The sequence below is a fragment of the Chiloscyllium plagiosum genome, chromosome 22, assembly GCF_004010195.1.
Source record: "Chiloscyllium plagiosum isolate BGI_BamShark_2017 chromosome 22, ASM401019v2, whole genome shotgun sequence".
NCBI lineage: Eukaryota > Metazoa > Chordata > Chondrichthyes > Orectolobiformes > Hemiscylliidae > Chiloscyllium > Chiloscyllium plagiosum.
The window spans coordinates 48,018,859-48,034,410 of NC_057731.1; the positions used below are offsets into that span (position 1 = coordinate 48,018,859).

Consider the following 15,552-nt stretch of genomic DNA (forward strand, 5'->3'; position numbering starts at 1 on the left):
AATGTCCTGTTCCTGAGTGAATATTGACGAAAAGTATTCATTCAGTGTCTCCCCAGTCTCTTCAGCCTCCACACGCAACTTCCCACAACTATCCTTGACTGGACCTATTTCTACCCTAGTCATTCTTTTATTCCTGACATACCTATAGAAAGCCTTTGGGTTTTCCCTAATCCTACCAACTAAGGACTTTTCATGTCCCCTCCTTGCTGCTCTTAGCTCTCTCTTCAGATCCTTCCTGGCTACCTTATAACTCTCAATCGCCCCAATTGAACCTTCACGCCTCATCTTTACATAGGCTGCCCTCTTCCATTTAACAAAGGATTCCAATTCCTTATTAAACCACGGCTCCCTCACACCCTTTCCTCCCTGCCTGACAGGTACATATTTATCAAGGACACTAAATAGTTGCTCCTTGAACAAGCTCCACATATCAGTTGTGCCCATGCCTTGAAGCCTACTTTTCCAAGCCACGCATCCTAAGTCGTGCCTCATAATTTCCCTGAACCCAGCTATAACTCTTGCCCTGCAGTGCACACTTATCCCTCTCCATCACTCGAGTAAAAGTCACTGAATTGTGGTCACTGTCCCCAAAGTACTCACCTACCTCCAATTCTAACACTTGGCCTGGTTCGTTACCCAGAACCAAATCCAGTATGGCCTCACCTCTTGTACAGAGACCTGGAGATGTACAAACATTTGTTTTCAAGTTGATGGGACACATTGAGAAGGCTGTTAAGATCTCAGGGCTCCAGAATGTTTTAAATAGAAAAATAGAGTACAAAAGTAAGGAGGTAATGTTAATCCTTTATAAAGCACTGATTAGGCCTAAGCTGATGTGTTGAGTGCAGTTCTGAAAGACCACATTTTAGTGAGGATGGAAATGTCTTCGAGGGGGTGCAGAAGAGATTTACTCAAATGTGTCTTGCCAGTTATGGTGTGGGCTCATTGTCTTGATATTAGCTTCATTTAACTTCTTACACTGTCCTTGTTCTTTGCTTTAGCTTAAAATTCAAAGCATACGTGCAAGGAATGCAGGATTATTTATGTTTTCATCACCTGCGTCTTCGGTCTGTTGGAGTCTGAAATGCCAGGCTCCTCTGTAGCAGCTGCAGCTAGTTTCCTGTTTATAGTATAGCTCCAAGTGCACAGTGACTTGATGAGTTTACAGTTGAGCAGCATTGAGATTTCCTTAGAAATGAAGAGGGAAATACTTCCCATTAGCATTGCGGTATCTCTGCGTTATGTGCGCTGCAAATTATGCCTGACAATAAATAAATTTCTAGGAGGAAACCCAGTTAGAAAGCATCACCTTTCCAATGCTTCCCTGAGTTCACAAACAAACCCTTAGAGAAATGAGTAGAGCAGCATCCCCCACCCTCCCCCATACTCCCCTCCCCTCGCCATGAGCCATTCACTCGAAAGCTGAAATAGGTCTGTGTGCCTTCTTATAAGAAAGAAAGGTGTTTACTTGCAGACTAATATTTGACACTTTTTGTCGTGTTTTTGACAATGATCTAATAACCATTCACTTCCTGATTAGGAATTGATTAACTCTGTGGGTTAGCAGGTTTTGAGAAGACTCTGGATATTTGAAACAGTAAAATACATTATAAGTTATGAAACATGTATTACAGCCACCAACTAATCTCTGTGTGCAGGCCCAAACTAACTGGCAGGCAGAGTCACAACATTGTATACACACAGCATGTAGAGTCATTCAAGATAAATCTTCTCATAACAAGTTACACTTGCAACACTCATCACTTCACTGGAAGTAAGTTGCCCCTTCCTGAGGCTCTTAGCCAGCAAAGCAATAGGTGCAGGGTCTTCTATTTTCCAGAAAATTAAAAATTCTCTGAGGATAGTTTTCAGCGATGCTGTACCCTAGCAGGTGCCTTTCAATGAAATAGATTAGGTTAGGTTAGGTTAGATTAGATTCCCTACAGTGTGGAAACAGGCGCTTCGGCCCAACAAGTCCACACCGACCCTCCGAAGAGTAACCCAGCCAGACCCGTTTCCCTCTGACTAATGCACCTAACACTCTGGGTAATTTAGCATGGCCAATTCACCTGACCCGCACATCTTTGGATTGTGGGAGGAAACCAGAGCACCTGGAGGAAACCCACGCAGACATGGGGAGAATGTGCAAACTCCACACAGACAGTCGCCCAAGGCTGGAATCGAACCCAGGTCCCTGGCGCTGTGAGGCAGCAGTGCTAACCACTGAGCCACCGTGCCAATATCATTGTCGCCTGGGTCTCTTGGTGTGTGCACTTTGTTAGCTGCATTTCCCTACATTGAAGCATTGCCTACACATCAGAAGCAGAATTATGGGGAAAAAAATCAGTATCTTCAATAATCATCACTGCTCCATTAAACTTAAAGCCACAACACACAAGGAAAGCATTAATTTCCTAGACACAATTGGCATTAAGTTGAATAATGAGGAGTCCTCTTGCTTTCCAAGTAGCCATAAGCAACAGTGGCAAGCCACATTATTTAGTCTCCAAGCAGCACCAAAGTACATGGGACAGTGAGTGAGTTTGCCCCAGAAGTCCTCACAATGGCCAGGAAAATTCATGCAGGAGTCACAGCAATCACCTCCATAAATAGAATAGATAAAATCAGCAAGGAGTTCAATCCCAGGCTGGTCCTATCTTGCATTTGCTGCTGATAGGAATGTAGTGAGCGCATCTCAAAACCTCTGTCACAATACTGTGAATTACTTGATATGCAGTCACTGTGTTCAAAGACAAACGTGTAACCATTTAGTTCTGACCTTATCAGTCCTCAGGAAGTGTGTTTAGCCTGATGGCTTTTTGTATATGGAAGTGTGTGTCAGCTTTTTTTATGTACAAAGTATTTGTGGCTAACTCATGCCTGGTGTCTTGTGCTAATTTAAATACCATTGTGTCTAGGAAATTAATGCTTTCCTTGTGTGTTGTGGCTTTAAGTTTAATGGAGCAGTGATGATTATTGAAGATACTGATTTTTTTCCCCATAATTCTGCTTCTGATGTGTAGGCAATGCTTCAATGTAGGGAAATGCAGCTAACAAAGTGCACACACCAAGAGGCCCAGACGACAATGATATAAATGTCCAGAGAATCTGATTTTTTTTGCAATGTGGTTGAGGAATGAATCATGGTTAGGGCAACTGCCCTGCTGTTTATCAAAATTGTTCTGTTGCTTGAGTAGGTGGATCCATCCTCAGGGCAAAAGTGAGGACTGTAGATGCTGGAAATCAGAGTCTAGATTAGAGTGATGCTGGAAACGCACAGCAGGTCAGGCAACATCTGAGGAGCAGGACAATCGACGTTTCGGGCAAAAGCCCTTCATCGGGAATGAAGCTAGGGAGCCTCCAGGGTGAAGAGATAAATGGGAGGGGAGTGGGCTGGGGAGAAGGTATCCTCAGTTTAGCGTGTCATCAAAAATTGAACCTTCAGCAACTGCTAGATGTCTTTGCACATTAATGCTTTCTAAAAGTGACATGTTCATACTCGTGGTCGATTCTCTGCGCCGAAAAGGCATGCATTCAAGCCTTTGCCCCCTTTTGAATTACCCAAGAGCTTGGTGGGCCCATAAATCTCTGTTGCATTTTTACAGCAGCACAGTAGCCAATCAGAGTTGACTTAATAACCAATCAGGACCTTTTTCTCCTATAGTTTAAGTTGTTATAAACGTTTGAAGTTTTGTATCTTCCATTTATCCAGGTGAATGCAAGACAAAGCGTTTCAGCTACATGTCTCTCTCTTCAGTAATATTACTGGATGTAGGACTTGAATTTTTCATTTAAAACTCTATGGTGCATTCTTAAGTGGCCACGAGAGGTAAAATGTTTACACCATCTCAAACACCTCCAGCCAGCTCAGGGGGAAGCTAAATATAAACCGAGGAAGAAAGTGATTCGCAGGTACACTGGGTAGTGAAAAACTTGTTTGGTGCACCTGCCTTTATTGGTCAGTGCATAGTGTATAGGAGTTGGGAGGTCATGTTGCGGCTGTACAGGACATTGGTTAGGCCACTTTTGGAATACTGTGTTCAATTCTGGACTCCCTGCTAACGGAAATATGTTGTTAAACTTGAAAGGGTTCAGTAAAGGTTTACAATATGTTGTCTGGGATGGAGGGTTTGAGTCAAAGGAAGAGGCTGAATAGGCTGGAGCAATTTTCACTGGAATGTCGGAGGCTGAAGTGTGATCTTATAAAGGTTTATAAATCATTTTAATGTTAGCATCATGAGGCTCTGATATTAAATTTAAAATGAAAATGAGAGGAACTTGGATGCTACAGAGTTTTAAGACATTTTATCCAGTGTAAATGTAGAATTAAAGCACATTATGAAAGGTTCTTTTTCATTTTAAAAAAAACATACAAGACTGTGCAATGCGGAAAAGCCATTCAGCTCATCGTGTTAAACTCTTTCCATGGATCGAGTACAAACCACGTTGTAGACACATGATTTCACATCAGTTTCTGAACTTGAGCTCATAAGAGAACAAATACGTTGAACTAGTTTGCTGACCATTTCAGACCTTGTTGGCATGAACCAGTTATGCACTTATTTGAGTAAAATACCACCCTGAGAGCGCTATATGATACCAAAGCATGCCACCTTTCTTACTACCACCTCCGGATAGCAGCAATATGGTTTAGATATGAGCCATTGGAAAGAGGAAGGGGTGTAATTCAGTGCTGGTTCCCAGCACATCCACAAGACTCAGGCTCACCAGCTCCATCTGTCTTGCATAGCCCACCAGAGAATTCTGTATTTCTCTCTCTGTTCCAAAGAAAACAAAACGACTTGAGCGATTTTTGAGGGGCTATTAAGTAACAGCTGCAGCCAGCAGATTCTTCAAGCAGTTGAGAAAATTTGGCAAAGTTGATCTGCCAGGATGTATGCCCAGGATATTTGGAAGGAGGAGAAATGCAAGCAAAGTAGTTTTATGTTTTGTTGATCTATGCCATCTATTGTTATCTATCCAAACTTCACCACCAATACTTGTCCTGCGAAAAGAGAGTGACTCAAGAGTGGCAGAATTTCCCCCGCCCCCAGTAGAAGTTGGAGAACCAGTGGGAACCTAATATTGCATCTCAGTAGGAGTCCTAGGAAAAATAGATATTGTCAAAGCCACCTCATTGAGTTGGCACTGTGTATTCATTTGATACTACATTGCGATTTAGGGGAGGATCAGTATTGTGTTCAGTATCAGGGAACCTCCTTGAAAGGATGCAGCATCCCTGATGACCTCTGGGAGTCTCTTGCTCAAACTGGAGAGGAAGCATTTGTGAAGGCGCCAAACATCTTGAACGCCTCCAGCAAACTCAGGGGAAGCTAAATATAAACCGAGGAAGAAAGTGATTCGCAGGTACACTGGGTAGTGAAAAACCTGTTTGGTACACCTGCCTTTATTGGTCAGTGCATAGAGTATAGGAATTGGGAGGTCATGTTGCGGCTGTGCAAAACATTAGTTAGGCCACTTTTGGAATCCTGTGTTCAATTCTGGTCTCCCTGCTAAAGGAAATATGTTGTTAAACTTGAAAGGGTTCAGAAAAGGTTTACAATATGTTGCCTGGGTTGGAGGGTTTGAGTCAAAGGAAGAGGCTGAATAGGCTGGAGCAATTTTCTCTGGAATGTCAGAGGCTGAAGTGTGATCTTATAAAGGTTTATAAATCATGCGAGGTCTTTTTTTCCAGGGTAGGGTAATCCAAAATTAGAGGGATATGATTAAGGAGAGAGGGAAAGGATTTTAAAGGGACCTAAGGGGCAATGTTTTCACACAGAAGTTTATGCGTGTATGGAATGAGCTGCTAGAGGAAGTGGTGGAGGCTAGTAGAATTACAGCATTTAAAAGGCATCTGGATGGGTATATGAATAGAAAGAGTTTAGAGGGATATTGGCCAAATGCTGGCAAATGGGATTGGATTAACTTAGGGTGGTCATGGACAAGTTGGACTGAAGGGTCTGTTTTCTTGCTGTACATCTCTATTACAGTAAATGTGTGCAAACCTGAGCATCTCATCCACCTCATACAGGAAACTGCACTGTCCGGGATGGTGTTGAGCTTAAATGATGTTGCAACTACATGGCCCCCAAGAGAGTTGTGAATTTTTAACTGCATTCATGTTTTGAGACATTGATGGATCAGAAGGCAAAGCACTCATTGCAGAACACTTTGACTTCTGCTCTTGTAATCATGACTAATCTGTTAATGGTGCCTGCGGTCTGGTTTGTTAATGGTGCTTCCAAAGCTTCATATTTACATTAAACTCTTAGCTCATAGTCGCACTGGAATGAGGTTTGTCCAACTCTCATCAAGCAGGTGAACCTTATGTTGCTGAAATAGAGGATGTACTTGTGTTCATATAACATCTTTGCCATAATATTCATGATGTTCTGAAGAGCTTCGATTGCGGTAGACTGCTTTTTTTTGAAGAGGCCACTATCACATGCCAATGTAACTGCCATTCAGAGGTAAATCACCTATGTATTTGTTGTTGAGTGCTAAAGGATTGACATAATGCAGGAAGAACTTCCTTCTCTTGTTCAAGAAACTTTAAGCAATCTTCAGATGAACTATTGGAAGAGGCAGGTGAGGACTCAGTGATAACATCTTGTCTGAAGAATGGCAAAACTGCAGTATCAGGCCATACTATACACTCAAATCTTGGAGTGGGTCTTGAGCCTACAACCTTCTGGCTGTGAGGTGGAAGTGCTAGCTCCTCAGCCAAGATGCTATGTGCCTACTTTAGCTCGATGCATGAAAGTTTTTTTTAACATTTTAAACAATATTGTTGCAGAAAGGACTACAACCTCCAGACTGTCTCTTTGAACTCTGCATCCCCAATACTCAACCCTGCTGCTCTCAACCTTGCCGAAGGATGCTACCTATCTAAATCATTATTTTCTTTTCACTTGGTGAGCTACCTTTCACAGTAAATTACTGATAGTTAGGCAACATATCACACTGTATACTGAAAGGATGAAAAGCTCCTAGATTGGTTAAACAAGTCACGTAACTGCTGATAGTGTGAAAGTAACTCTCATTGAACAAGTCAAGCAAGGCTATGTCATCACACTAATGTTCTTCTCCATTCTCCTTGGCTTCATGCTCCACCCCGTTTCAACGAAACTTTCCAGCAGAGTCGACTTTCTCTACTGGATGAATGAGAAACTGTTCAACCTGCATTGCCTCCAATCCAGGTCCAAGACCACCCTCTCTTCTGTCATCAATTCTGTCAAACAATGCTGTTGTATGCATACACATAGAGGCTGAACCCCAAACCGTCATAACACATTTGCCAGAAGCAAATGAGGGAATGGGCCTGAGTTTAAACATCAGAAGACAATGGTCCTCTACCAGTCTGTTCCTGCCACAACACTGTCCCCTGACTATCTAGACCTACAGCAATCTCTTTCCAAGAACCATTCTTATAAATTTCCTCTGCACTTTTCCCAATGCATTAACATCTTGCCTATAATGTTTTGCCCAGGACTGTACACTTTATTCAAGCTGAGGTCTAACAAGTGTCTTCTACAAGTTCAGCATCACCTCCTTGAGTTGTACTCTATGGCCTTTACTCAAATACTCTGTATTAATAAGCCCAGGATTCTGTATGCTTTATTAACTGGTGTCTCTACTGTCCTACTATCTTCAGTGATCTGTGCACAAATACATACAGGTTCCTCTGCTCTGTGCCTCTTATATATTGTCTGTCCACGTTCTTCCTACCAAAGTTCATCACCTTACTTTCCTGCATTGAATTTCATCTGCCACTTATCTGCCAATTTCATCAACTTGTCAATGTCTTATTGAAGTTTGATGCTGTCCTCCTCACAGTTTCCAGTACTTCTAATCTTTGTGTCATTCATATTAACTGTGAAATTGTCCTGTGCACTCCAAGATCTGGATCAGTAATATGTACAGAGGAACCTTGATTATCCGAAGGACACGGGCGGGGAGAATTTCGTTTAGTTAATTGAATGCTGGGTAACAGAGGTTTGCCAAGCACTGGGACTTTGCAATCTTGCTGGATAATCTGAAGTTCAGATAATTGAATGCTGGATAATCAAGTTTCCTCTGTAGTAGGAAAGCAAGGGACCCAATACTGACACCTGAGGAACTCCGCAACAAACCTTCCTCAAGCCCAAAAAATATTCATTGACCATTATTCTCTGATTCCTATCATTTAGCTCCGTTTCAAATTTTGCCTTTGCTTCTCCCTATGTCTGACTCCCTACAGCCTAACTCACAATTTGCATTCCCTGTAAGTTTTCCTGCCGCTGTGCAGACCTCTGATATTCATGTGCAGCAGTGACTTGTGGAACCAGCTGTCAGTGTGTTTGTACACTAGATAGTTATCTGATCAATGCTCAGAGGCAGGCTGGCTTAAAAGAAGCCTTCCTGTTGTGTTTCTGTATTCATAAAAGTTCATCACTGGTATGACTGTGTCATTCTTCACATTATGAGTTTTAGATTGGCTCATAGCAATCCACTTGAGCAGTTATGAAATAGTTAAAGCGCTTATAAATACCTGAGTTTATGTCTCTAAACTGGAAAAGGGGAGACGGGAAGCGTGAGAGAAACAGGCGATAACTTTTATAGTGGTTCAAAAAGGACGCATTGTTTAGAATAGAAATGAAACTTGAGTGATGAAAAGAAAATGTGATGGGGAATAGGAGAGCACAGTGAAGTCAAAGGGAAAGGGATAAAAGGACGATGAGGAAAGAAAACACTTAAATTTTATTATTTTTTAATTAAAATTGGATTTTAAATGCTTATTTCCGTTGTGATTACTAGCCCTGTAATAAAGCTAATCCTGGGTCTTTGAGTGGTTTCATTGCTGTAATATTAAAAGTGTGCGAGCTGGAACATTTATAAAGAGATTGGTCCAGGGAGAGAGGAATTTTGTTATGTTTGAAGGGTTAAAGTCAATTACAAATACATGATAAAAACAAAATTACTACTTACCATTCCTTTCACTTTTTTAAAAAAAAGTTAATATAAATACATTTTGGTTAATGTGCTCATTTGTTTCTAAAGTGGCATTCTAAAATCTTAACGGTATCTGAGAATTTCTACAGATCTGAGACAGCATATGAAAAAAGACGTTGGCTTGGATTTAGGATGAAATTAGCCTGCTGTCTTTGATTTCAAACAAAGCATTCCTGGTTTTTCAATTCTCTTCCTGGTCTTGCCTCTCCTGATCTCTAACCACCTCCTAATCCGCAGCCCTTCTCTGCAAAATCTCTGCACTCCTTCATTTCTGGCCTTTTGCACATCCCTGATTCTCATCGTACCCTCATTGATGCATCTTGCTGTCTGCTGTGGTGGGCTCAGTTCCTGGACCACCTCCTCTAGACCTTTGCCTTTTTTCTGCCACTTGGAATTTCTTGAAAGCCCACCTCTAACCAAGATTGATTTTTTATCATCTTTCCTGATGATACCTTCTGTGGCTCTGTGTTAAATATTGTTTGATGCTCCTGTGGGGTGCCTTGGGGCCTTTCGCTACACCAAAGGCGCTGTACAGATGCAAACTATTGTTGTAGGATGTGTCACTACAGCAATGGAATGGAGGGAGCCTGGAATCCAAGCAAAAGCCCAGTATCGGGTGAAGCAGTGTTTCTACCTGTCACACATTGGGCAGGACAAAAACTAATTGGGTATCACCAATCTCAGGCACACAGAGATTATTGATAAGTTGCAACACCCTCACCCATGCCAAAAACATATCTTCCCTCTCCTACAACATGCAGCATTGTTTGCTGGAAAGACTCGGTTATTTTTGCATTGCTTTCCTTCACAAATGCAGTGCTAAGACGTTTGTTTATTTAATTCATACAGTTCAGTGATGATCTCCAGTAAGGTGGGACAAAGCAAGAGATCATTTGTGACAACTGTAATTCCATTGAATTAATGTTTAATGATCGTTCCAGAGCATGCTGTGGTAATCAGGAGTATAATAACAGAAGAGGAATGCAGAGTCGGGGTGCAAGAAGCTTTGTTTTAATAGCTGTGCTTTTTAATTTATGTTTTTATTACACTTTTTTTTCCTTCATTTCAGGAAATTGTAACAGCTGCAGTGCCACGTTTTCAGTTCTGAAGAAGCGAGTGAGTTTTTTTTAATAAAAGTAATTATGTATTAAATCAATAAGCATGATGTCTATCTTTTTAAAGAAATTAAATATAAGAGATGGAACTGTTAAACAGCAGTGTTAGGGATGGCTGATGTGGATTTGGGTTCAAAATCTATTTCCGAGAAATGAGCACAACAATCTAACCAGACATGTTTACTGCAGTATTAACGAAGCATTGTTCTGTCAAAGGTAGGTAACTGTTAGAAGAGAGTACTGAGGGAGCATTGCACTGTCGGAGGGCGGTACTGAGGGAAACTGCACTGTCGGAGGGCAGTACTGAGGGGAGCATTGCACTGTCAGAGGGGCAGTACTGAAGGACACAGCCCTGTCAGAGGGCAATACTGAGAGGGACACTGCACTGTCTGAGGGCAGTACTGAGGGACACTGCACTGTCGGAGGGCAGTACTGAGAGACACTGCACTGTCGGAGGGCAGTACTGAGGGACACTGTGCTGTCAGAGGGCTGTACTGACGGGAGCATTGCACTGTCATGGGGCAGTACTGAGGGACACTGTGCTGTCAGAGGGCAATACTGAGGGGGACTGCACTGTCAGAGGGCAGTACTGAGAGACACTGCACTGACGGAGGGCAGTACTGAGGGACACTGCGCTGTCGGAGGGCAGTACTGAGGGACACTGCGCTGTCGGAGGGCAGTACTGAAGGACACTGCGCTGTCGGAGGGCAGTACTGAGGGACACTACGCTGTCGGAGGGCAGTACTGAGGGACACTACGCTGTCGGAGGGCAGTACTGAGGGACAGGCACTGCACTGTCAGAGGACAGTCCTTTGAGTGTATTCCCATCTCAGTAGATGGTAACGAGTCTGTGTTCCTCTCTTAGAGGAATAAGTTCAAATCTGGCTGGTTGAATTTATATTCTTTTTACACTATAATGGTAGTCTCAGTTGATGGTGACTATGGATCTATCCCTTGTTATTGTAAAAACCCAGCTGGTTAACCAGTGTTTTTTAGGAAAGAAATCTGCCACCCGTACTTTATTTGGCCTCAGTGTGACTCTGGACCCACAGCACTGTGGTTGATCCTTGACTGTTCTCTAAAACGGCCTGGCTAACCATTCAGTTCAAAGGCAATTAGGGGCAGGTTACAAACACTGACCTTGCTATTGATGCCCACACCCCATGGAAGAACAAGAAAATGTACATTTCAAAAACATCTCATTATCTGTAAATCACTGCAATGTCCTGAGGTAGTGAAAGTCACTTTAGAATTTCAAGTTCTGTCTTGAACGTTGGTCATGACTGCATTCGGTTGATCCATTTACAATCTTTTACTTGCTATCATTTTAATTATTCCTGTTGAATATTTTGGCTTATTCCTCCCCATCCCATATGATGCTTTCTTTCTAACCCTCTCCACTCTCCAGCCCCTGCCCCCTGTGCCCCTCTTGAGCTTGTACTTTCCTTTTCCTAGCTCAGTGCAATGTAAAGTCTGCTTATCAGTTAGAATTTTATCCAGACTGAATTAGTGTTGTTTACAGTGGGGGACAGACAGTGAAAGCTGTGTACACACTATGAATTGATGGCTTGTGCTGGATAAGGTCTGGATCAGTGCAGTGCAACAAATTGAATGTTGGTAATGCATATCATGTAGCTTGCTAGTTCGTATTGCTGATATACTGAACCGGTGTTAAATAAATCCTCCTCCATCAAATTTCTTTTTCTTTCTGTTCATGCTTAGCGTAACTGCAGCAACTGTGGCAACAGTTATTGCTCGAGATGCTGTTCATACAAAGTTTCCAAATCGTCAATGGGAGCGACTGGTAATTAATACTTTTACTACTTTCCTTGTCCTTGTGTCTGTCTTCAGTCTTTTGGCGGTTTTCTTTCAATTAACAATTTTCCAAAGATGATTTGAAGTGGCTGTTCAATATGTATGTATCAACATGTTTGCTTTGAGCAAAAGACAAAGCCAGGTAAACTCTCTGGTAATACCATGGGAGATTGTACTGCCTAATGTGATAGCGTATGCCTATAAAGTCTAGGTGTCACTTCCCCTCCATTGGCTGAGCTGAGTATGTGGCTCTCTGACTAGCCTTGGTGCTTCTGTGCTCAAAGGCAGCTTTGATTCTAGCTCCTGATTGCTATCAAATTACCCTTATGACTGGAGATGATTGCCTGTTCTCCTCCTCCTCTCCAAGAGCATACCAACATACATAGACTCTTACCAAAATAGTGGCACCACTGTCTATGGAACACACCATAGTGTGAACCATCACTCTAAGGAGAAGAGTCAACAGGCATCAAAAGAACATGCAACTGTGAAGTTAGTTATTGATGAATTCGGCTTAATTTCTTCAAATCAAATGTTTTTAACATACATACATGATTTGTTTCATCAGTTTAAGATCATTTTCAGGACTGATAGCTTTATTTAGTGCACATAGTTAACTCTATTGCAAATCCCATTTGAATGTTCCGTGTGTACACAGGTGGACTAGCAGCTTTATAGTTCGCATAGCTGCTAAATTTCTAATTAGATAGAGTCCTGCAGTCTCCTAATTCCTGATTGGGAATTGAGGATTAAGTTATTTATCTCTATTTACTATGAACCTGACTGATCATTCACTTAATTCCATATACCTGCCTTTGCCTCATATTCTGATATATTTTTGATGAACGAATCTATCAGTCTCAGGTTTAAAACTAATGATTGACCCAGCATCATTTTCTATTTGTTGGAGAGCGTTCCAAACTTTTACCACCCTTTGTAAGGAGAAATGTTTCGCAAATTCACTTCTCGAAGGCTTGCATAGTCCTAAATTCCCAGCAATAGTAGATAGAGAGACCCACACTGTAATCTTGTAAATTCCAGGAAATGCAAGCCTTAATTTGTGTAATCTTCATCTTGTCCTTTAATCCTTGGAGTGAGTGAATTATTCTGCTGAACACTGGACTCTCCCTCCCAAATTCAGTATAATCTCCCTAGTGTGTGATGCCCAGAACTGAAGGCAGTGCTGCAGATGTCATCCAATCAGTGCTTTGCATTGCTGTACTAGAGATGATATTTCAGTCAATTTGATGTGGGTTGGATTTAAATCCAGACCTCTGTTATTCCTGATGAAGGGCTTATGCCTGAAACGTCGATTCTCCTGCTTTTCAGATGCTGCCTGACCTGCTGTTCTTTTCCAGCCCCCCACTCTTGACTCTGTTATCCTTCAGTAGTTTGCCTGTGTATCTTTTGAGATTTCTGATACAGAGCCTTTTGACCAGACTTGTCACTTCATCCATCCATCCTGATTGGAGTGGAAATTATCAATGTCCTGAAAAACCGATCCTAATGGGCAAGGTTGCCAGGAACTGTATTGGGATTTACAATTAAAACTGCCCACTCTCCTGGTTGGATGGGAACAATCGGTAGAATTTTCAGTTCTGTCCAGTTAGAAAATGCTGACTACAGGTGATACTGTAGTGTAATTTGTTTCTGTCTCTCTTTCAGCCCCAGATGCCCAACGGGAGATGGTGTTTGTGTGTGCACAGTGCAACCTTATTTTGAGCAAATAGGACAAGGCATCGGCTCTATTTCTCCCCCCCACCCCCACCTTTTAAATGTAAATTTAATTTTTACGTTTTAACTAAAATGTACTGTATCAGAGAACTGGAGAATGGGCATGAACGGTATGTACTATGAACTCTTCTGTATTAAGGGATTAGGGCTGCAGTCTGACGATGAGAGCAAAACTGTTTCTGGAATCCATGTTTGTTTGTCATATAAACTGAAATAATATATAATATATATATATATCTTCCCCTCTAAATGCTGCTTTCTACTGTAAATACCATGGGATTAGACCTTTTCAATTTTCTTTTTGTATCGAGTGCGGTGTAGAACACAATTTAAAGAGTTGGTAAAACTCTCCAGCTCCCCTCAAACCATGTTTCTTAAGATTGTATTTTATGCTTTCCCTTTAGTTTGATATGTGTGATGTAAGTCTGATATTTTCTCAATAAAAGTGACACTGCAGAAAAATATCAGAAGAGCACCACAAGATTTGTGACATTGTGAGGTTTTTCCTGGAGTGTGGACATTAGCTTTCATTTTCAGATTATTAAGTCATCACATTGGTGTTCAATAATAGGCTTTTTTTCAAAATGTTTTTTTTTAAAAGTTTCTCCAAATTATCCAATTCAAAAATTCAACCCATCGTTGCTATTTCAGCCTTTTGAAAAACTATCCCATTACTCCCAATCTTCTGCTTTTTACCTACAGTTCTACATGTATCTCCCATTCATTTCCCTTTTTGAAAGTTCCTGTTCAATCTGCTTTCATGTCTCGTATCTTTCCAGCCAGTTGCCTCAAACCTGGGTCTCTGGGTATTGATCCTTCAGGCAATACAAGCAGTTTTGTCAGTCTTTCCACCTGCCCTTGTTTTTCTGAGGATTGGGCTGTTGACTCCCACTCAATTGGTCAATATCTGCGGACAAAATAATGCAGTGGTTTGCCATTGCTTTCTGCAGAGTGGCTGACTAGGAAGCACTTCCACTCTGACGCCAACCATTTGGTGTGTTGGAAGAATTTACAGGATGACAATCAATCTGTTTGCTCGAGCAATGAATAGATCCCCTATGACCATCAAGTACTGTAGGACTCTAACATGGAGCTTATAGCCTAGAGGCTCCCACTGCATCACAAGAGTTGCTCCTCCTTCCTGCTTATTCTATCAAAACTATTGTTTTTAAAAATGGAACTATTCAAAAGATTGGTGAAAGAAAGCTCCAATTTTTCTCTTGCATCTGTCTTAACTGCTCTTAGTGTCATTTTTCTTGCTGTTAGTCATAACTTTTAACAGCTAGTCTGGTCTGAAAGTTGAAGCCCCATTGCCAAAAGTATTCCCTGTGGAGCCTAGTACCAAAGCAGGAGCGGAGGTGAATCATGCATTTAAGGGAAACTGGATAAATGCTCAAGAGAGAAAGGAATATTACATACTGATGATTGGTGGACCAGTTGGGCTGAATGATCTGTGATCATGTCATCAATTGCTTAAGTGATCTAAATGGATTCTAAGGTTTATTTGAGGTAAATTGTGATGAAAGTTTCTTGAGATTAATGACTGCTTGGCTTCACTCAACAGCCAGGAGAAAGTGAGGACTGCAGATGCTGGAGAGTCAGAGTCGAAAAGTGTGGCACTAGAAAAGCAGAGCAGGTCAGGCAGCATCCGAGGGGCATGGAGGGCTAATGGCTGAAATGTCAATTCTCTGGCTCCTCGGATGCTGCCTGACCTGCTGTGCTTTTCCAGCGCCACTCTCTTCATTCAACAACCAGCCCAGGTTATTCCTGGATCAGGATACTTGTGTTAAAAGACTGGTTGGGATTCTTCTCCTTTTTGCTTCCTTTGCTCGGTGATTTGGGCTGGCATTCAGTAATTTCCCTGAACCCTACAATCATAATATGAAGGAGACAA

At 41.8% G+C, this 15,552-nt stretch overlaps 1 protein-coding gene across 1 annotated transcript in view; it reads left to right on the forward strand.

Moving 5' to 3' along the window:
• Window positions 1–14,507, forward strand: part of zfyve27 (zinc finger, FYVE domain containing 27) — a 185,570-nt gene extending 171,063 nt beyond the window's left edge. The window contains exons 10-12 of the mRNA XM_043713175.1: window positions 10,064–10,110; window positions 11,832–11,913; window positions 13,590–14,507. Coding sequence (XP_043569110.1) covers window positions 10,064–10,110; window positions 11,832–11,913; window positions 13,590–13,654 — 194 coding nt within the window. The 3' untranslated portion in view covers window positions 13,655–14,507. The remainder of the gene's footprint in view (window positions 1–10,063; window positions 10,111–11,831; window positions 11,914–13,589) is intronic.
• The last annotated feature ends 1,045 nt before the right edge of the window (window positions 14,508–15,552 follow it).